At 39.2% G+C, this 21838-nt stretch overlaps 1 protein-coding gene across 3 annotated transcripts in view; it reads left to right on the top strand.

Annotated features, from left to right (window-relative positions):
- Positions 1–21838, top strand: part of LOC309675325 (6-phosphofructo-2-kinase/fructose-2,6-bisphosphatase 4) — a 53155-nt gene that overhangs the window by 16642 nt on the left and 14675 nt on the right. For all 3 annotated transcript variants that reach the window (XM_082487616.1, XM_082487614.1, XM_082487615.1), the window contains exons 2-11: positions 7020–7136; positions 10785–10881; positions 13311–13377; positions 15266–15340; positions 16163–16219; positions 16557–16678; positions 18350–18557; positions 19131–19277; positions 19873–19977; positions 21668–21797. In XM_082487616.1, the coding sequence (XP_082343742.1) occupies positions 7020–7136; positions 10785–10881; positions 13311–13377; positions 15266–15340; positions 16163–16219; positions 16557–16678; positions 18350–18557; positions 19131–19277; positions 19873–19977; positions 21668–21797 (1125 nt within the window). The remainder of the gene's footprint in view (positions 1–7019; positions 7137–10784; positions 10882–13310; positions 13378–15265; positions 15341–16162; positions 16220–16556; positions 16679–18349; positions 18558–19130; positions 19278–19872; positions 19978–21667; positions 21798–21838) is intronic.

Here is a 21838-nt window from a genome sequence, read left to right as displayed (position 1 = left end):
TGAGGCGCAGCCAACCAAGTTATCAGCCCCTGAAGACTTTGGCTGTGGCGTTTGTAAACCTTCGTTTATTAACAAACTTTGCCTCTCCTTCTCTTTTTTTTTTTTTTTTCCTTTTTTTCCCTCCCCTTACTTAAATAACTGAGGTTCGGTACACGGCAGTTTTGCAGACAAAAGGGGCTTTGTCGTGTGGAATTGTTTTTATTTGTCATGCAAAGAGGTAGCGCTGACAGAAAGAGCTGAGGGCTCTGCTGGTGTGGCAATCGTCCATGGGCTGCTGCCTCTCGGCGCTGGTCTTGCTGGGGTCCAGCTCTTGCTGAAAAAAACCCCGAGCTTTCTTGGTCCCTGCTAGGAAGCAGGTGTATGATTCTTTGTGAACTGATTTACTCCAGCATCTGAAAAGTAGTAGGCGTTAAGAGGAGATGGACGCTGAAATAGGAAAAGGGTCAGAAAGTGTGTGTCATTGCCTCTGTAAACACGCTAAGGAGAATGCTTCATTTTGGCCTTAACGCGGCATCTCTTTTCCAAACAAAATAACATTTGTTATAGCTTTGACACAGACACTGTTTTACAAGAAAAACCCCTACAAGAACAAAATTGCATATTGGTCACATGTAATCTGATGACATACGGAGCCTTCCTGGCAGAATTGCTTAGCTCCCTTTGACTATAAACTAACTTTAAAAACATTATTTTACATATCTGTTTTTTTTGGTAGGATTCTATAATTCTTGATGCCCAGTATCCACTATAGTTGTGAAATCATTTTGCTAAAAAAAAAAAAAAGCAGATTTGGAAATACGTTTTAAAATCTTTTTGATTTTGCACACATTTGCTCTTGCCATATACCATAATATGTCTATGGTAATTTGCGATACGTAAGAATTGCAAACACTCTAGAGAGGAGCAGAGCTTACTCTTTCTTGATAAAACAGTCTATCTTGTTTCAGCAAACTGAAAACATGCTGTAATTTTTCCTGCGCGAGGTGTCTGCAGAGTCTTTTATCCTCAGATTTCCATGTGTTGTGCGTCGCCCCGTGTTCTGATGAGGCACTGTGACCTGTGGGGCCTGTAGCTGTGCTGTGGCAGCTCAGGATGGACTGCCCAGGCCATGGGTCATTTGCGGCGGTGCTGGGTTGACCGGTTTTCTGCCTTTACAGGTAACTGTTAAACATTGCTGTTCCAAACATACAAGTTCAAGTTAGAAGTGGATTTCTTGTCCTCAAGAGTAGCTTTCCAGTTGAAGCAGTTAAGCTGGTTGATCTGATGTCTTCTAAATTTCTAGGCTAAGCAACATGAACTCTTTTAGTCTCATTTCATTGTGTTTTTTATTTCCTCGCTCATACTGATGACCTGTAACTGCACTACTTTTAGTCTTACTTTACCTTTCTTGAAGATGGAAAAGCAGAATCATGCATGCTTTCAGTTGAGGACTCGGCTGATCCGTTTTCAAAGGGACTTACCTGTGTTAGCTGGTTTTAGTGTGATTTTTCTAGAAGTTGTAGGAATTGTAGCTATCTGGGGAAGAAGAAATCTGGTTAGCCGTGCCAGGGTTTAGCTGTCACTGGGGTTTGAAGAGCTAGTTCTTTTAGTCTGTGCATTATGAGGCCTTCAAGGAGGAGTTCTGACTGCACGTAGCCTACTAAGCTTTTACAGCTGCTGAGACAAGGAAAAAGAAGGTAGCTATTCTAAATGACCTTCCAAAGTAAGATGTCAAGTCAGTAGAAATGCATGTTTTTTTATTAATAACTGCCATTTACCTTTTGTGGTCTTTTGTGAGAGGTTTTGTCTGTAAATAGGCTGCATTAAAGCTACTCTTGGCATTGGATGTCAGATTGCTTCAAGCTCTCTGAATCTAGCATTGGGCTTTAAACATTGACATGAAAAATAAATGACCAAGTATGCTATAGTGAAAGTTGTTTGGAGACCCTAGCAGAGGATGTTTGTAGAATGAGAGATAAATAGTGAACTTCCTGTGGTTAAACATTATTTTTCCCCCTACTACAGTTGACGGCTTTGTTTCCGTAAAGCTGCTGGAATTTGGTCATTCTAGTCATTTTTATTTGCTGTTTGTACAGCAGTATGAATGTACATTGGGTCCAAAAAGAAAAAAAAGTATCAAATTAAGATTGTCTTTGCTCTAAAGAACTCTACCCTTTGAGCTCACGCTGCTTATGTGTATTTGTACTCCCAACTGTAGGAACTGAAGACGGAGAAAGCAAATGAGGTAAAGAGAACATGCAGCTGTAGCTTGAGGATCAGGGTGTATGATGGGGCCATCCTGGTTGGCATCAAAGCTGTAGGAAGCAAATGGTAACCCCCAGTAAGTGGGTGGCAGAGCTGCGAGGAGCAGCTGGTGGCACGAGGCTGGCTAGAGGACAAATAGGAATTCTGAATCCCTTGTACCGAGGTGGTGTTAGAAGCTGGTGAATTGGACAGAAAGAGGAGAGGCAAGTTGGAAGATGATGAACTTCAGGTATAGGAGCAGGATGCTGTTCAGGAAGAGCAGCAGAATGGGGAACTCATACCTGCGGGATGTGAAAGGTGACTGATAGTCATCATTGATCAACAGGAGAAAATGAATTAGCAATAGTTAAATTGGATAAGTGATAGGGGAAAGCATGTAGGGCTAACCTTATTTGGAAGGGTGGTTGTGTTGACTTATAGTTAAAGACATTTGTGTATAAGCCTCTAAATAGTACAGCGATTCTGGAGAACAGGCCTTGAGTCGAAGGCTGCAGAAACAGCAAGAATCCTTTGTAAATTTCAGATGGGTAACCATAGCAGCTTGATAGAAAAAAACATCTGACGTTAGAGGTTGATGTAAAAATTTAACAGAGCTAAGGCTAAAAACCAAAATCTCATTTTGGGTGACAAGAAGGGACAACTGATCCTATGTTAGGTAGTAGGTGAACTTGAAAAATACCAACTCTTGTCTCTGATTTCATAAGATCATGTGAGTTTTGAGGGCTGATGAAATGCTGTGCAGCCGATGTAGGTTGTTCAATGTCCCAGATTAGTTTCACAACCTTCTGCATCTTGCATTGTTTCACAATAGAGTTTAAGAGGTAAGAAATGAGCCTGTAGTATCTTCTTTCCTTGACTGGTAAGTCTTAAACTTTAGAAGGGTAGGCAGTTACAACTTTACTCTGAGCTGCAACTTGCTGTGCTGTTCAGTAGTGTATAAGAAATTCTTAAATGGGGTAATGACTTTGCTTCAATTGCAATACTTGCTTTTAGTGCACTTCATGACTTGGCCGTTTTCCTTCACTGACTGGTATTTTGGGTGGGTTTTTTTTGTGCGTTCCCGTTAAGCGAAGGGATGCAACGTAACATTTCTTTTTGATGATGCTGTTATAGATGTGCAATCTTACATGCATATATTACAAACATCTATTTTAAAGAAAAAAACTGAGTAAAGTCATAGAGCATCTTTAGCAAATGATGGCACACAACTCTGGAAGTTTTGTTGTTCTGAATGCATGTGTTTTTGTAGCAAAATTAGTGTTGATAGCCCGTGCACAGGTTGGGGCTGTCGAAAACCCTTAAGAGTTACATATGTGAAGCAGCATTAAAAAAGGAGTTTGTTTTCTTGAGACTAGATTGTGTAGAGAGATTTCTGGAGGTAAACCAGACAATCAAGTGATGAGGAATTGAGAGAAAGCTACGCTTTGGTGTCTGCCTTGGCTCTGCTTCAAATTGCTTTTCATACAAAGTGAATAATGGTGAAGTGCTGTGAAAAGGGGAATTGAGCATCCTGCCTTTGGGAAAATACTAAATTAAAGAGGCTTTTTTATTCCAGGAGCTAGATATGTGTAATTTGTGGTTTGTATTTGGTTTTCTTTATCAGTCCATGTCCTCATGTCAAAATTGCTTACATTTCTTCAAAGGAAGGTGTTAAGTCTTGAGACACTGACATTTTAAATACTGTCATCAGAATGAACGTTTCTCCCCACTTACAGTGAGTGTTGGCAACATTTTGTTGAGAAAGTTTAGATAAAGTTAAAGAAAAATTATTTTTGACTTTTGACGATTAGATACATCCTCAGAACTTTGCATTTTGGTTTAATCTTGACTTATTTACTGAGCTGATGAGCAAAATTAAGCCTTGTTAATGACACAGGATCGTAAGGAAGAAAACGAAAACCTTTGTTTGCCATGCTGAGTCTTATGTGTGTTAAGAACGCTACACTGAGGTACAGAAGAAATAAAATAGTTGCTTTGTGTGCTTTTATTTTTAGTCCTGTCATTTAGCTATTTTGGCCAGCAAATATGCCTTTGACTTCTACTTCCAAATGCATACGTGTGCTTGTCACTAAGTGCCACCTGTGTAAGTAGTATTAGACTGCCAACATTGTTGGCCATCTAAATCAGAACACCAAACACTTTTTAGTGCCCGAATTTTAGATTGAGAACTGGCATCCACTGGTTGAAGACAAGCACTAATAGGTGGTACATGCTGTAGCACCATGTACTGTGTCCTGGTGTTTACAGGGCTATGGCGTTATGGAAAAGCAGAGTGTTTAAGATCATTGGAATCTCTGGTATTTCTCTTTTTGGTCTGCAGGGCACCTGTCTTACTGGTATCTGCCTTCAAAGAGGAAAAGCGCTCTCCGTCAGTCTGGCCCCTAGTCAGAATAGGATTGCAACTTGATTGGGATCAACAGATAATTCCCTTGGTTTCTACTATATGGTCACACGCTAAATAATGGAGCATAGAGTGATCAGAATAACAGATTAGGTGTGCATGTGAAACTGTACGCATGGGGCTCTAATAAAGGCACTTTTGCTAGTTTTTGTACTTTGAGGAAATTTACGTAAAAATGCAAGTGATGGCAGACTTGCACACTAACTGCTTGGTAATGGGAGGAAGTGTCTCTCTTGCATGTTGTTGTAGTTGTGTTGATCCGATTTGCTGCTCAGTGAGATCATCTGCTATGAACTGGCATAGGCAGTAGGACTTGGCTTAGAGAGTGATTGTCGGTCTAATCTGTGAAGCAACCATTTAAGCATGTGGCAGGTTTCTTCATGGTAGCTTGCTAGTGCTTAGTTTTGCAAATGGAGTTTTGCCCCAGTAGAGGTTTATTGTTACATTACCAAAAGATGAATGTTCTGTGAGAAAGCTAAAATTTATATGGCTCACGCTAGGAGAAAAAAAAAAAAAAAAAAAAAGGTGATCTAGGTACAATGTCAGTTGGTAAACTGAGTAGAAAAGCTTGTTTCAGTTAGCACACACAGTTCCTTCCAGAGCAGGTGGACCTGAGGCTGTGTACAGCACCTTTCTGTACAGATTCTGGTTTGTCTTTTACAACTCTTACTTCACTGTTTATACTGGCAAATTGTTTAAATCTCGAGCTAGGTGAAGAACCTTTCAAACTGGCTTTGAAGAACAATGTCTTCTCTCAAAATTTCTAGGGGCTCAGGGATTTCTCTCATCTCAATATTTTATTTTATTCTTAAAACTAGAAGAAGCAAAGTTGTTAAGCTTAGTAAGCACTTTACTCTTTGCAGTTCATAAACTTTGTTTCCCCAGAGTCTGCCTTCCTCCTCTTGGAAAGGGGGTTCACAGACCTGAACTTAGGACAAAGAGGAAGAGGGACAGGAAAACATTATCCTTCTTGTTTATAGGCTTACTCTGAGGGCTTTTATCAGTGTCCTTCCAGAGACATGGACATGTCTGGATGGATCTGTTTTGGTTTGCTTTCAGTTCCCTGTAACTTGCATCACATGGAGTAGTAGACTGTTTTATGGATTTGAGGTTAGGTATGGTTTTGCCTCCTCTGTCTCATGAGAAGTGTTTTTTTTAATGGGTTCAGGTTTTGTTTTAAGAAAGTGCATCTGTCTCTGCTAATCTGTTTGTTCTTTTTTGATGGGTTTACTGTGCAGAGTAGCTGTGCCAGATTCATGCAAGTGACTCTGTGGGATGGGACTTTGTCAATCCATGGGTTGGGAGTCTCGGGCAATCACAGTGCTTTGTACAACAGTTTAGTTATGCCTTTACGGTGTAACACTGAGATTTAGTCTTTTGGGGTGAATTGAGTCCTCTTCTATCATGACATTGAGGAAACTGATGCACATGTGGATTGTATAGAAATGAATTCCCTTTGAAATAGGGGATGGAGGGAGACTGTGATATCTTTGCGCCACTTAATTATCTTCTTTCTTTTTAGGCAGTTCCTTGTAGCGGTGATAGATTCATGCAAGGTATCCATAGTTTTGTGCCATTAAAATGTTCGAAAACTTGTCATTTGAAAGGAAATGCCTCAAGGTTTTCAGTTTATACATATAAACTCCTTTAACTTCCTACAGTGTTGCCTTTTTAATTAAACACTGTGCCTTTGATTAGAGTCATTCTGTATGGATACGGTATATCAGATTATTGTACTGGATTGCGTAGAATACTTGTGCTTTATTCCTAGTAAAGATCAAAGAACAGTCAAAATGAGCTCTGTTTCAAAAGAGATTTTTCTGTTCATAATATTTAAAGGAGAAATAATAAATAGTGAGTACCATGTCATACTATAATGCATTAAGCTGCATCTGTCATGCTTGTTTCACTCAAAACCAAGAAAAGGTTGAGCAGTGTTGAGGTCTTGTCTTAAAGATTTTAAAAATTTCTAAATATTGTGTACACCTTGCTGTTTCCTTTCAATGCAAGCACTGAACTGAGGGACATAGGGCTGTAAGATGTCAGTGTCCTTTTTTTGGTATTGTTTTTGTATGTCTTAAAACATGTATGCAAATACATAGGTTTCTTGTCTTCTGCCTGCGTATGACTCACGTGTCCAGTGTTGCACTACCACCGACTCGCCCTTCCAAAATTCAACACAGCTTAAGAAACCTGGTTAGGTCCACTGTGCTCCTGAAAAAAAAAAACCTGGAAGAGTGAGACACAGTGCATGAGCTGCTTGAATGGTCACTTCCTTGGAGAGCACATGGATTGTAATTTTCCACTACAATATAAGCCTTTGCTTTGTGGCAACATCAATGGTGAATCCTAGTTTTCTGTTTTTCTGTTTCAGTATGTATGACCAATTGCCCTACTCTGATTGTCATGGTGGGTCTCCCAGCAAGAGGAAAAACCTACATCTCGAAGAAGCTGACACGCTATTTAAATTGGATTGGAGTGCCTACAAAAGGTGATGGATTTACTTTTGTTTACATCAGAAGGATAGGGCAGATGTTAGGTGTTTTTTAAACCTAATTCCCATTAATTTTGTTGCTCAGTTTGACTACTTAAAATCCTTCTGCTGTGTTAACTTATATTTAAGCAATAGCCTACACAGGCTCTCTGTTTTGTTTAGATGGTTATTAATCAAATTCTGGTGATTGTTCATTTACCTCCTTGTTCTGCCAAGTGCCTTAATCAGCTTTTTGCCCTTGTTCCTTAACACTTTGGTTCTTCAGCTTTTTTCTTTTTTTTTTTTTTTTTTCCCTTCCCCTTTCTTTATGTGGGTGAAAGGGAATCTTGTTTACGAGAGCAGTCAGCACTTCTAGGTTAAAGTTCTGACTTCTCCGTCTTCTTTTCTCTGTGAACTTTGTGCAAGGTGTAATTCTCTGTAATTCTTTGTTTAACTGCATTTGTGGAATGAGTTACAGCTCTTTGTCTGAATATTAAGAGCCCAAGGAACTGAAGCAGCTGATTGTTATCACTCTCTTAAGGACTTTATGTGTGCTTTGAGTGGGAATCGATGGTTCAGATTGGTTATGCCAAGGACCTGGCTGTCGTACCTGGTTCCCGAGGTGCTGTGGTACCTTGTGGACCCAGCTCAACAAGTGAAAAAGACCTAAGTCCATTTGAGGTTCTGAGCAGCAATCTCGCCTGCCATCTCTTCTGTCTCTGTAGAAGAGAAAGACAGTTTTGATGTTCTGTGATTCGGTGTCTGGTGCAGTAATGGTAGCTTTATAGTTATGGCTAGTTAATCATTTAAGTAACATTAAACATGTTAGATCATACCAAAGGGTCAACTTTTGACTGGATATTCAGAGGTGCATTTCCTAGTAGCTAGAAGTCAAGATTAAGAGTTTTGGCCTATGTTTAAACTGCCTTTGGATTCTAGGGTATGGCTTTTGGAATTGGTGTTTTCTTAAGCTCTTAGAAACTTGTCTAATATGTTTTCAGATGACATGTTGTGGAGGATGTTATATTGTTTGAGTATGAGAGTTTTCAGGATTTAAATTATCCCCTAAGTTTTGACTGTTGTCACATAGGATCACCCTTCTGATGAACAGTGTCAGATATTTAGGCACTTCAGTTTTATCCATTACATTGAAGCAGAATAACAATCTAAATACTTCAGCCTATATCCAGGCTGATAAAATGTATAATATACACACATGTAGGTATGTGTATATGTCATTGTGTTGAGTGTTTTACTATGTGAACTTAGAAAAGCAGTAACCTAGTATTGGACAACAAACAAGACACTGTCCGCATCTGGCTCATGCTTGCTTGAATATATCCCAAATACAGTAAAATAAGTAGGGGGTCGTCTGCTTCAGTTATAGGAAAAGTTTCATGAGCTACTGTAAGCAGCACATCTGAAAATATATGTGCCTGTGCTTAATAAAAATAGTTACAACATTGCTGCCTAATTTTATGTAAAGTTTCTCGTATCAATATAAAGTTGCTACACGAGCTTCCATCCTAGGTTGCTAGTTATGGTTTGTCTTTGTTAGAAAGCGTGACTTGGTATTTTTTTGGAAAACCACAGACCCTTCCTGTTATTTGTGTCGTCAGTGATGCGATTTTACTGAAGCTGAAATCAATTTAAAATACCTAACTGGCTGAGGGAATAGATGACATGTTGCCTAATGCTTCCGGTTGATCGGGACTGAATCGATACATGATAAGTATCGAGTAGCCCTAACAGCTGTTACTCTTTGGCTCTCAATGTCTTAAAATTAGCGTGTGCTTAGTATAGTAAATGTTCTTGTTCTCTGAGAGAGAGAGTTAAAATTACGAGGTTATGTAAACCAGAGAAAAGATAAATGCCGTCTTTTCGTGTAACATACAGTAAGCAAACTGGAGTGTTCAAAAGCAGAAGGTGGAGGTAAAATAGCCCAGATTGATGTTACTTGGATCATTTTGGCCATCAGTTCTGTGTTTTCTTTTATTGCTTCCAAAATCCTCGGTCATCTAGAACGGGAAATGGTTAAAAATACAAAGGACTTTTGTCTGGGCTTTTTGAAGGAAATGAGGTCAATTAGATGCCTGAATAGAATTGTGTTGCAATGTGGTTTTCAGATACTAAACTTTGGAAACCTTTTTTGAATAGTTCTGGCTGTGTGGTGGTTGTGATACCCGTTAGCTTTCTGAAACTTTTCCACAGGGGCTGATAACAGTAATAAGGGCTAGAGATCGTCCTGCTAGATAACACTTTTTCCTTAGCTGTGCATGACCCTCTTGCCTAACTATTCTTTCTTGTGAAATTAATTATTTTTAAATTTTTAAGGAGTTATTGCCTGTCAGCACCAGCCATCTGAACTTCTTGCATCTTCTGTTTTTCTTACAGAGAACCTCCTTTTCATGTAGCTGGCTTGGCCAGTGCTCATTAAATCTGTCACAGAATAACCTGGACTGTACTATAATCCATGTCATACAGTTGACCACAAAAAAAATGACATCAACATTGTTGAATTAAAAAAAAAAACTTGACTTTTGGGGGGATAAGCAATATCTATTTCTTTATCCTCCTCCCCTGATCCCAACAGCAATCTATATACATCAGCTGATGGTTGAGCTCTCTCATCCGATGTCTTTTTTTCTTAATTACAACTTGGCAATTGTGTCTGTTGCTTCTTTTCCGCTTTCTGGAAACAAAGTCTGGCAAGTAGTTATACATTGGCAGCTTCTCAACCAGAATACTTCAGTTTGATCTGATGTTAAAAAAAATGCTTTGCAATTCTGCAGAGACAGCCTATAGGTCAGAAACAAGTTAAACATTAATTGCACTTTAGAGACCTACTTTCAGAGCTGCCGAATGAACTTAATTAGGGTACAGTGTCATTGTCTGCTCTGTGGCAAAACAGAACTGCCTTGCCCTAATCCCGTATCCAATACCGTGACACGTGTACGGCCATAGACCTTATGGACCTTTGCCCAGATAAGGAATAATTTTCTTTGACCACTGTTAAGAGATCACAGTAAGATTATGTTTGGTACTTATGCTGATTTTTGGTTTTTTTACAACTTAAGCATTTTTTAAAAAAAAATGGGGCAGGTTGTGAAATAATGTGTGCTGATCCTTAAGGAATAGAAATATTTGAGCAAAGTTTGGAAAAAATGTTCCCAGCTTGAAGTTTTGTTTATAAAAAGCAAGATTGGTTAGTTATATTTAGAACCCTTTCTCACTTAAATAAGAGCTGAAAGTTTTGGCAGATGCTGTCAGAATACTGTTTCACTGCACATATACACAGAAGAAAAAGCTAGGTTATTAGTAGTCCTTTGTAGACTACTGAAATAGACTTCCAACCACCCCTGCAAAGGAAGAAAAGAGTTTCTTTTTGTTGTTCAGGCAAACTGGCAGACAGAGGCACAGCAATATGGCCAAATGACTCCTACAGCCCAAATGTTCTTCTGCCATTTCCATGATTATTTGTTGTCTTTGTAGTTAAAAACAAACAACACCCCCAGAAAAGCCCACAAGAAGTGGTGTGATATGTTGACTATGTATATGCTGAATTATTTTATCTTTGCAGGTAGTTTGGTTTTAAAGCTGTCACAACTTTTGTCCTTTTTACGTAAATATCATTAGTTCCCACTAATACTGGTTTCTTCTTGGCAGAATTTAATGTTGGTCAGTATCGTCGAGATTTGGTGAAAAAGTATAAATCTTTTGAATTCTTCCTGCCTGACAATGAAGAAGGCTTGAAAATCAGGAAGTAAGTTTTGAATGCACAATACTAATTGTATTAAAGTGGTACCCTGTATAATTTGCTCTTAGAGACTCTTTTAAGTTGTGTTTTTATATGCTCAAGAAGATCCTTAAGATGACAAGGAAAAGAAATTCTAGAGAAGGTGGAAAAGTGATTTAAGCTGCTTAAAATTTGGGGTATTTTTTTCTTAATTGCTTCATCTTAAGCATCAAAAATGCAGAGAAGATAATATTTGGTTCCTTTTCACCTTTCAGTAGGCTGTGACTGCTGTTAATTCCTACAGATGTTCCAGGATATTTTCACTCAAAACAAAGCAGTTTTAACAAATAGTTATTACTTTTCTTACTTTTTTGCAAGGTGTCAGCTAATCGATGTGACTCTTTCTATTGTCTAACTCCTAAAATGCTGGTTTTTGACCCTAAAGAAGAAAAAAAACAACAAACACATAACTGCTTTTCATTTTGGTTTGCTTACTAGATTTTTTTTTTTTTTCCCTGGAGTACTTTGAATGTATTTGTCATTATCCATTCAAATGAGTGGGAATGAAACACTATTATTCTATCCCTAAAATTGAGTTTTTGGCCGCCACGGTGCTTCATGCAGTCAGTCAGTGCACTGCCTCGAAAATTGCCATGTTTTGCTAATACTGTGCAAAGCAGGGTGAGCCCCAGCGTGAACATCAGTGCCCAGATGAAGCACTTGAGACTCCCCTCTTGCCTGGAAAGAGGCTGTGCTTTAATGTGGAGGAAAGACCCTGAGAAGAAAGGGTAGATGAAGAGAAGGTCAGAGCAAGAGGGAGATGCCTCTTTCTTACAGAAAATCAAATGGGAAGGTCTTTTGATTTTCTTCACCATTCATTGTCTTTTTTAGTATGTTAAGGAAAACATTTAAAAGTGTGCAGTATGAAATGAGAAGGAACAGAAATTCTACAGGAATAGAAACAATTTGTTTAGGCTACTTATAACACGGAGTATTTTGTTCTTAGTTGCTTCAGCTCAAGCATCAAAAATGTCTGGACTTTCCTGTGGTCTGGACTTTCTTTTGTGGCTGTTCCTCTGCTTGTCCTCTCTCTCTTCCCTTTCGCCTTCAGCAGCAGTTGAGTATTGCTAAAGTCAAAGGAGAACAACTTGCATAAGACCCTCCTAATCCTTTGGGACCGAAGAGTAGATATGAGGTGCATTAGCCTTGCAAGCCCCTACCATTTGCTTAGAGGTACAGCCAAACCTTTTAACATGCCTCTGTGTCACCTATTAGTCTAAATGGTGGGGAATATAACACGAAATGGGCTGTGTGAGCTAATCTGCTTAGTTAGCAATGAGTAAAGAGGGTTTTATATTTATTTAGTGAAGACTTGACTGCTGAATCTCAGTTCCTGACATCTGTTAACCATGCTAATGTGGAAATACTGTCAGGATTGAAAAGCCTTCATTTTTCTTTTAAAATAAAGCTGTGCGTGCAGAATATGCTAAATATAAGAGGAGAGTTATGTGTTTCAGTCTGGAAGTCAAAATAAAGTAGTAATGCATAAAAAGGCTGTTGAAATGGACAGGGGTTTATGTTGGTACTGCAAAAAGATTGTGCTTATTGGAATTAAATGGGGCTTTGTTCTACTAATAAATAAATTGCGTACAGTGTTATTGTTTCCCTCCAGTATTATTTATGTGTTAGAAATCCTAATGGACTTTGAAGATAATGCTAATGCTGGGGAAATAGGAAAGTTGCAAATGAACTTATTCTCATCCAAATTTAACACAAGTGTTAAATGGAGGGGTGTGGTTTTTGGTGTTTGTGTCCTCAGTGGTCTCCAGTACTAATTACATTGGGTTGGTGACTACAATGGGATGTTATTTTCATTTCTGTCCCTAATACTTAGTGATAACTTTGTTTTACTCTGTTTTAACGGATTTTTTGACATAAGCAATTCTTACACAATAGTTCGAAATAGAAGTCGATTACTGAAAAATAGTTGCCTATCCACTTTAACTTAGGGTCATAAGATAAAAGCCTTAAGTTGATATTTTTTCCCCCCTTTCTTTGAGAATCAGATGAAGAAGCAAGTATCTATGAATAGATAATGGAAAAAAGAATACAGTTGCAGGGATGATTCAGTGCTGTTACTTTAGGTCAGTGAAAGTTTATCCTGATCAGTAAAGTTGATGGGTGTTCTGTGGTGATATATAGTTGTACCAGTTGCACAGAGGAGCACTGGACTGGTCTTTTTTTAGGCAGATGGCCATGACCACGTTTCCTCATTACAGTTTTGTTGACCTCTGTTGGTTTTTCCCATATTTGGAGTGGTGGTGGGGCTGATTAAAAAATATGTGGTTTTGAGAGAGATTAGCTAACATCTACAGGGCACTTTGATCACAATGCACAAGTGCATTAATAAAATGACTTTAACTAGCATTTGAGTTTTGCTCTCTTTCATTTTTAAGACAGTGTGCCTTAGCAGCGCTGAATGATGTCCGACAGTACCTCAGTGAAGAAAACGGGCACGTGGCTGTAAGTTTCTTGTTGAAGACACATTCTTGAGATGCTTCTCTACAAAATAGTGTGTGTCTGCTGGATAATATACAGCTTGAGTAATTCTAATATCTCTTTGATATATCGGAATCCTTCTATTTATGAGTTCTATGTTAGATCTTCCTTGTTCCTGCAGTGAAAGGAGCACTTCAGTTCAGGGTGATGATGCCAGATTGAGCAACCACCTTTGTGATGTGAGGGCTTAAGTGAGGAGAGGGTAACATTAAGATAAATGTCCCCCTTCTCTCCACATTATATAACGTACTGTTAAACACATCTGTTGTTTCGAATGCACTTGTGTTTCTATTTGATAGTCTAGTGCTTCAAGTGAAAGTAAAGACTTACTGAACAAAAAGCATCCTGGGGTATTGCTTGGCACTTGTGTTACTGATGTGAGAAATCTCTGAAGAGAGCAGGAGAAACTCAAAATAAATTGCTGCATAGCTGAGTATGTAATAAAGGGATGCAAAATCAGCTGTTCAACTATTGAGGTTACATATTCACATTAATATTTTGTGCATAATGTTTTTCTTAAGACTACTGACAAAACTTGGTGGTGTTTTCATTAACTAATGAGGGAAAACAATTAACTATAATTGTAAATTGTGCTGGGACATGAGGTAAACTCTGTACTTTGGCAAACGTCATACTTTGGTGTTATGGTTTGAAGAAGCCACAACAATTTATTGTCATTTATACAATTATTCTATCACCCAGTGACCCCTCCCCACCCAGGAAGGGGAAGCGGGAGGAAGCAAGGAAACCCAAGGGTTGAAATATAAACAGAATTAGTAGACTAAGACTAATTAATATAAATAATACTAAAACAACAATACTGATCCTGGTACCAATATAAAATATACAAGGATTATTCTCAGCCTATTCTATCAGTAGGAAACTGTGCACTCCCAGCAGGGGACAGCAAATGTGGGACAGTGTGAGCGCTACGGCTTTGGGAGGAAGGGAAGGGCTCAGGGGTCTGGCACCGGGGCAAGAGGTTCTCAGGATGGCAGGCATCATAGAAGAGAGAACTCCTCAGCAAACTTTGTAATTTATATAGAATGTGACATTCATGGTATGAAATAATCCTGTTGGCAGCTTGGGTCAAGTGCTCAGGTCTCGCTCCTCCTCATCCCCGCACCTGGAGAGCTCAAAACCACTGACACCTTGAAACCCACAGACCATAGCTGGCTATAAAGTAAATATTTTCACAAATTCAGACACCAGAGTCTTCTAAAAATGCGTTTTCCCAAGCATTAGAAGAGACCTTACTCAAAAGTAAAATTACTTAAAGATAATTAATCCTGTGTGGCTCAAACCAAGACATTTGGTAAAACGCTGGTACGTTCAGAGCTGAACATAAGTCCTTGGAAAAATGGCTGCCTATTTCCTTTTCATTAACAGGCAGGATTTACAAGTCTCGCAGGTCTTCTGCCCTTTAAAAGTTTTAGACTTGCATTTTGAATAGCATATTGATTGTAGCATCTTTTTTTTGGTGTGGTATAAGTTCCCTAAAAAACTATGTGTTAGCATTCAGTGCTGATATGGGCCAGGAGGAAGATTCTGCTCTGTATTGTGTTAGGCTTAAATTCTGGTTGCTTCTTCCAAATACAGTGTTCTGCTAGTGGTGCTTTCAAAATAGTACTCTTTTTATTGTTTAGAAAAAATTATGTGTGTAAAGTAGGAAAGTCTTGTTTTCCTGTTGAGCATGTTGAGGTGGTGGGATAGAGGGAAGGGGAAGTGTTTTCATTCCTTTCCTTCACGTTGAGGGACTTTGAACCTGTATTTTTGTTGTTACTAATACAGTGCTTTTCACAGACTATGATGCTTTTTAAATTCCTCTCTCTTTCTTCGTAATTATTCCTAGGTCTTTGATGCCACAAACACAACTCGAGAACGCAGAGAAACTATTTACAAATTTGGTGAAGAAAATGGTTATAAGGTGAGTCAGAAACAAAGGAGTTCTGAGCTAATGCCTGAACAATTAGGGCAGTAATAATTTTTGCCCTGATCTGTACTCCAAGTTAAGTGCACTAGCATAAGCCACATCCTTTCTAGATGATTAGTCAATGGAGCATTTTGTGTTATCAAGCATTGTTTGTGGTTAAAAGTCAACCCATCCTCACTTTTCTCATCTTTAACGTTTTCACGGTTTGGAGCTAATCTCTTTTATGCTCTTGGTGCAGTTCAGTTTTTTGCTGGAGAAACACATAGGGAATTCTGTGTTAGTTCTCTACAAACCAGGAACTTTCTGTGGCTTTCTGCCTTCTGTCCTGGATTGTTTGTATTTAGCTGTTCTCCAGTAATCTTCCATTTCCTATAAACTTGTATCTCCATAAACCTTTGAGACGAAAACACAAGCCTCTTCTTAAGTGAGACTACTCCATTAGTTGGAAGGCTTCTAAATTATTATTTCAGAAGCATTAATTACTGTTTGCATGTCTGAACTTGTGTCTTTCCCATTTATTTCTTCCTCTTCCATCCTAAATTTTTCTCACTGCAAAATTTTTCTACTTACAAGCCTTGTTAGGGAAAGTAGTACAGAGCATGGTGCTTCAGGGAATGGTAAGCCAACAATTTCTGATGAGAAAGTCTGGAGAAACCTTCTGAGTAAATGGAGGAAAGTTTAAGGCATGGCTCTGTTAAAAAGGGGTTGGCATGGAAGTGACCACATTCTGCTCGTGTGTATTAGTCTCCAGAGGTGTTTTAATGCATCTTCTTTCTTCCTTCCTTCTGTACACGTGACTTCCCATTTGGACTGAAGACTTTTTTTGTTGAGTCAGTGTGTGTAGATCCAGAGGTCATTGCTGCAAACATTGTGGTGAGTACAGAAAAGTTTAACTTTACTGCTTTAACTGATTTAAGTCAAGAGATTTGAAGTAGCTCAGTATTTTTAGAAGTACGTTATAAGAACTTCCAATAGCAAAAAAGCATTGACTCCTATTAACGGAACAATTTTCATTTATTTTCCTGTCCATGTGTATACTAACTCAGAAGTTTAATTCTATGAAGAATATCTCTTTTTGCTTTACATGTATTTTAATTCACTTCCAAAAAATAATTTTTTGTGTTGTGTTCCCCCCCTTTCTATTTCTTTAAACTTCCATTAAAAAGGGAAAGAAACTTATGTACTACTCTACTGTTTTTATTTTAAACAGCAAGTGAAACTGGGTAGTCCTGACTATGTTGATTGCAGTAATGATGAAGCAACAGAAGACTTCATGAAAAGAATAGAGTGCTACAAGAACTCATATGAGACGTTAGATGAAACTCTTGACAAGTAAGTGATGAGATAATACTGTGATTGCAACTGGGTTATTTTAAGATGTTTCCTTAGGGGATGAAGCATCCCATATTGGGGGTCAGGGCTTTCTAGTCCTGGTTTTTTTAATGGCTTGAGCTCTCTTTCCTTTTGCAAATTAGAGAGAATTGACTCTGGGATTGTAGCCTGGAAACTTGCTTGCTGGAGGAGAATTGGGTAATGAGTCTACTCTAGGACAATATTCTTTTTTATTTTTCCACTTAGAGAATGGTATGATTCTTCTGGGGTAGAACCAGCATTTAGAAATTATTCCAGACTTGCTGTAGCGGTTGGTTATTTGTTTGTTTGTTCTTTTTTTAATATTTAGATGAGACCTCAGTGATTTGTAAGCATAACTTCATTTGTTGACATGGCTAAGGTGAATTTTGAACACATCGGTCTTAAAAATGTGACTTACAGATTTATTTATTTGTGCTTGCAAATTATCCTGCAGATACAGGGCTCTGAGAAACTTTCAAAGCTAGATTATTTGCTCTTATGACAAAGCATTCATCTGTGTTTTTCATTCACTTTTGATATTTGAAAGTAAGGTAGGGATGAACCGTGCGAGGAGGAGCCCTGTTTCTCTTGCTACAGGCCAGGATTTCACAGTGTGATTTTGAGCTGCAGTCATACCAAGTGCTCCTGATTTGTTTCAGGACCAGTGCTGTAGAGAAAGCTGAGCTGCATTTTAATGTAATTGAGTCTAAGCAGTGTGAAGCTGGTTCAATCAAATCAGTTCATGCATGTAATTTTCTCTGATGGACCTAATGATTGTGCCTGGGTGAAATAGTAATGATTAACTCCAAGGAACGTTATCAGAGATGAGGTGATGATGGTTGCTTCTTGTCACCTCTATTTGATTTTATTACAAATTTCTTGGTTTCTTGTGGTATGATGTCTCAAATGCATCACTAGAAACCGATAGTGGTTATTTTCAGCATATTGGACTTTTTTCCTCCATTAAACTTGATGCTACTCTGAAATTACAGCTCAAGACGAGAAAGGATAAGCAGTCAGAATTTCAATTAGAACCTGTCTGATGCTGAGAGAAGGTAGTGGTGGGGTAAATTACAGTACTGTTAATAAATAGTTGCTGATAGAGTGGTTGAGAATGTCTTGCCTTCAGGCTAGTCCCTGGTCCTACTGATGCTGTAGTTTTTCTGGAAGGGTTAAGTGAGCTGGGTCAATAGTGACTGTGCCTTAGCCCCTGCGTGCAATTAGACAAATCCTTGCTGTGGGAGAAGTGTTTGTAACCTGGAGAAAAACATCTAGTATTGTAAAATACGTGGATATCTTATTGAAGCTACCACAGTTGAATGACTCCACAGAATCTTCCTTTCAGTGGGAGGGCTGTATTTTTCTGAGAGTAGGATCTAGATTAGAGAGACAAAGTACAAGTAAAGTGAACAGAAAAGAAAGTGATGGGAGCATCTTACATGTGAAATGAATCGAGTTCATCCCGTACCTTTGGCATATTGCAGTGTTTCCTAGGATTTCGGCATGTTCCATAGGCAATTGAGGGTTTGTTTATTGCTTTGGCTTGTTGCCCCTTTCCTTTATAATGGGAGAGAGGATGGGAAGATTGTGGTACATGCTAATAGAAACTATGTGGAATCTTACATAATTTTTTTTTTTTGCTTGTGAAAGGGATCTTTCTTATATTAAAATTATGGATGTCGGAAGGAGTTACCTTGTGAACAGAGTAATGGATCACATCCAGAGCCGGATTGTCTACTACCTCATGAATATCCATGTGACTCCTCGGTCAATCTACCTCTGTCGCCATGGAGAAAGTGAACTCAATCTGAAAGGGAGAATAGGAGGAGATCCTGGACTGTCTGTCAGGGGGAAAGAAGTACGTACCTTCTGGTGGGACTGGGTTTTGTGTGTATCTGTGCACATATGCAGTTTGTGCTGTGTAATTACAGCTGTCTTCCTTACACCCTTTTCCTCGTAACATTTTTAAGAAGGATATTTTTAGTTGCGTATGTGAATAGTGGAACCTGGATGGACACCTTTGAGTGTTGTGATGTGGTACATGCTCTTTTATCTGTCTCTCATTCTGTGGGTTGAAATTCCTTTTTATCCTACAGCACAAAGCAGTTGTCAGGAGGACTTTATTTTTTAACTCTATTTTTGTAAAATCCTGACTTCTAGGGTAATTGGGAAGGTTCACAAATTAAAGCTGAAAGGAAAATACCTGGAGGTAAAGATGGGAACTGCAGAAAACTTGCTGCTTATTTGTATGCCTTCCTTTCCCTGTCCCTCTTGGTTTAACAAAATGTGTTGTATTTCTTAGCAAAAACTTCAACGGAGCCTTTTGGAAAAGTTATAATGAGTTTACAGAGGCTAGAGCCTGTATGTTCCAAACTGAACGCAGTGTGTTGGCTTGGGGCCCTCATCCAGTGTCTCATGGTTTTTCTTTCAGTTTGCCAAGAGCTTGGCGCAGTTTATTAATGAGCAGAATATCAAGGACCTGAAGGTTTGGACTAGCCAGATGAAAAGGACAATTCAGACTGCTGAAGCTTTGGGAGTGCCTTACGAGCAGTGGAAGGTTTTGAATGAGATAGATGCAGTAAGTTCTTCTTTTCTAAATATCTAATAAGTTGCTTTGTTTGCTAGGGATGAAGGAAGTACTTAAATTTTGTAATGATATACCTTTTATGGGATAGAATGTCATTTAAGCTGGTTCTAGAGGCTGGAAAAAATGTCATGAATTCCTGTTAACAAGGCTTATTAAAAATTGTGATAATTAATTTAGTCTTGGTTTGTCTTTCCTGGTAAAACATTCCCCTGTAGAAGCCATGATGCTGTGAAATCTTTGGTAGGTGGGAGTTGGAAAGAAAAAAAACCCAAACATTGGTAGTTGGCACTTTCCAACTGTACCTGTAAGATATATAAGCGGTGCAGTAGCTAAAATGTGACCTTGCTCAGTGACTTTGCTTGCTCTTACATGTAACTTCACTTGTATAGAGACTTAATGATTCCTTCTACCCCCATCTGAGTGCGCTGAGTGTACTGTTCATTGTGTGTCACAGTTTTGTCTTTAAGTGTCAGAGTAACAAAATACATTTGCTAAAGATTATTTATGTATGGTTTTATTTAAGGGTGATATCAGCTTTTTGCACTGCTGGAAAGACATGCTTTTTAATTATTTTTATTACCTATAGGGAGTGTGTGAAGAAATGACATATGAAGAAATACAGGAAAATTATCCACTTGAATTTGCACTGAGAGACCAAGACAAGTACAGATACAGATACCCTAAAGGAGAGGTATGCTATTTTTTCTCTCTTAAGGTGAAGGGCTTCCTCGTCTTCCTTAATAGATGCATGCTGGCTTCAGGAAGGAAAAAAAAACAAAACAAAAACCAGGTTGTTCCTTTCTCCAGGGGAAAGCACATAGGAGCTTGCAAGGATTGAGCCTGGACCATTTAATTTGATTCAGGGCTTGAAAAATAAAACAATAGATTTGGAAAAAAACAGTTGAGGGCTTTAATCTTGTGGGCTTCGTTCCTATGCTGGTCCTGCAGTGATAAAGCAGGAAGAATGATTGCAAGGCTTCAGACTATTCCTTATGCAAATGTACTGCCAAGATTGCCTTTTTCTATTCGTCCTGGCTGTAGATAATGGCTGATTTGCATGCAGTTCTGGCTGAAATGCTAGGGAAAGCTGTAGCCACGTTGGTCTTTCACTTTAATAAACTCCTTGCCTTTGGGGAAACAACTTGCTGACAGCTTTTCTAAAGCAAACCTATTACAGCGCAGCGATTACCAGATGGTCACACGTGCTCAGGCTGGAGGGCAGCGGGGTAGAGGGGGACTTGGCCCAGCTGCTCGGCTGTTTGTGAGCTCTTCCTCCTCAGCAGTCAGGAGTAATAACTGTGCTGAGGGCAGCTTGTGATAAGAAGAGTGTTCTGGCGGCTGTGACCCCTGTCTCGCTAATGAGGCAGTCATTAAGCTGCAAAGTTCTCCTAATCCGTTTGAACAAGGAGTGTTTGTTTTTCAAACTGATGCCATCCCCTAGGATGGTGACAAACATTTCCAACTCCCTCATTGCCGCGGGCTGATGAGTTGATCTGTGGTGTTTGTCAAAGGCAGTTTCTCTGTCGCCGGTAACCGTGGCAGGGCTCTGCACAGCCTCACCGGAGACCGCTGGGTTTCTCTTGCCAAGGTCTGAATCAGCAGTGCCACTTGCCAAGGGGGCAGCAGACTGCCTTGGGACCACAGTGATGGCTTTCTGCCGTGGTCGTGCCCTGCCCGTGCCCTGCCCCGCTGGGTGATGTGCTGCATACTCCACATGTGCAACGCATGACACGTCTTAAAAGTATTGTCTTTACTGTGCATGTGAAAATTAACTTAAGCACGCACATGTAGAAAGCCTGCCGCTTACCTGCGGCAGCAGATTCGCTGTGCGCATTCCATGCAGGACAAGTTGCAAGAGAAATCCGGCCTCCTTGCTTTGTGACTTTTGGTGGGATGGTGACTGACATCACCAGGCCGGTTCATTAAGCCCACAGTTTGTTTTCAAAGGGCAGCCTGAACAAGTCAGACTTTGTGAACTGTTCGTATGCTGACTGTAGGCTGGGCTTCCCAGATTTTTGCTTGGAAGAGAGATGCTTTTGAAGCGGTATGGAAAATAATGTGGAAGGCTTAACCTGTGCATTTGCAGGTGCTGTGAATTAAATTCTAGGCATTTTGTGGAAATTCTTGATCATAGTAACTAATTTAAGAAATCTTTTCCATGAGGGGGATATATTTTGTCATATATATGCTCTTAGATAGTCTGGAAGACCTGGACTGTGTTCTTAATTTAAGGAAAATTATTACTACAGTATTTCTCTGTACAGTAATATAATATTTAGAAGATGACTAATACGAAAGTAAGATCCACTTTATATAGATATACCGTTCAAAGAGTTTTCCCTTTTTAATATGCTGTGTATTTCTCCTCCTCCCACACCCAGTCCTATGAAGACCTTGTTCAGAGACTGGAACCAGTAATTATGGAACTTGAAAGGCAGGAAAATGTGCTTGTCATATGTCACCAAGCTGTCATGCGCTGTTTGCTCGCATATTTTCTTGACAAGCCTGCAGGTGAGTTTTCCTTGATATATTACAAGTGGACCGTTTTTTGA

Source organism: Vanellus vanellus (genome assembly GCF_965231255.1).
Source record: "Vanellus vanellus genome assembly, chromosome: 9".
Taxonomy (NCBI): Eukaryota; Metazoa; Chordata; class Aves; order Charadriiformes; family Charadriidae; genus Vanellus; species Vanellus vanellus.
This window is presented reverse-complemented; position numbering and strand designations above follow the sequence as displayed.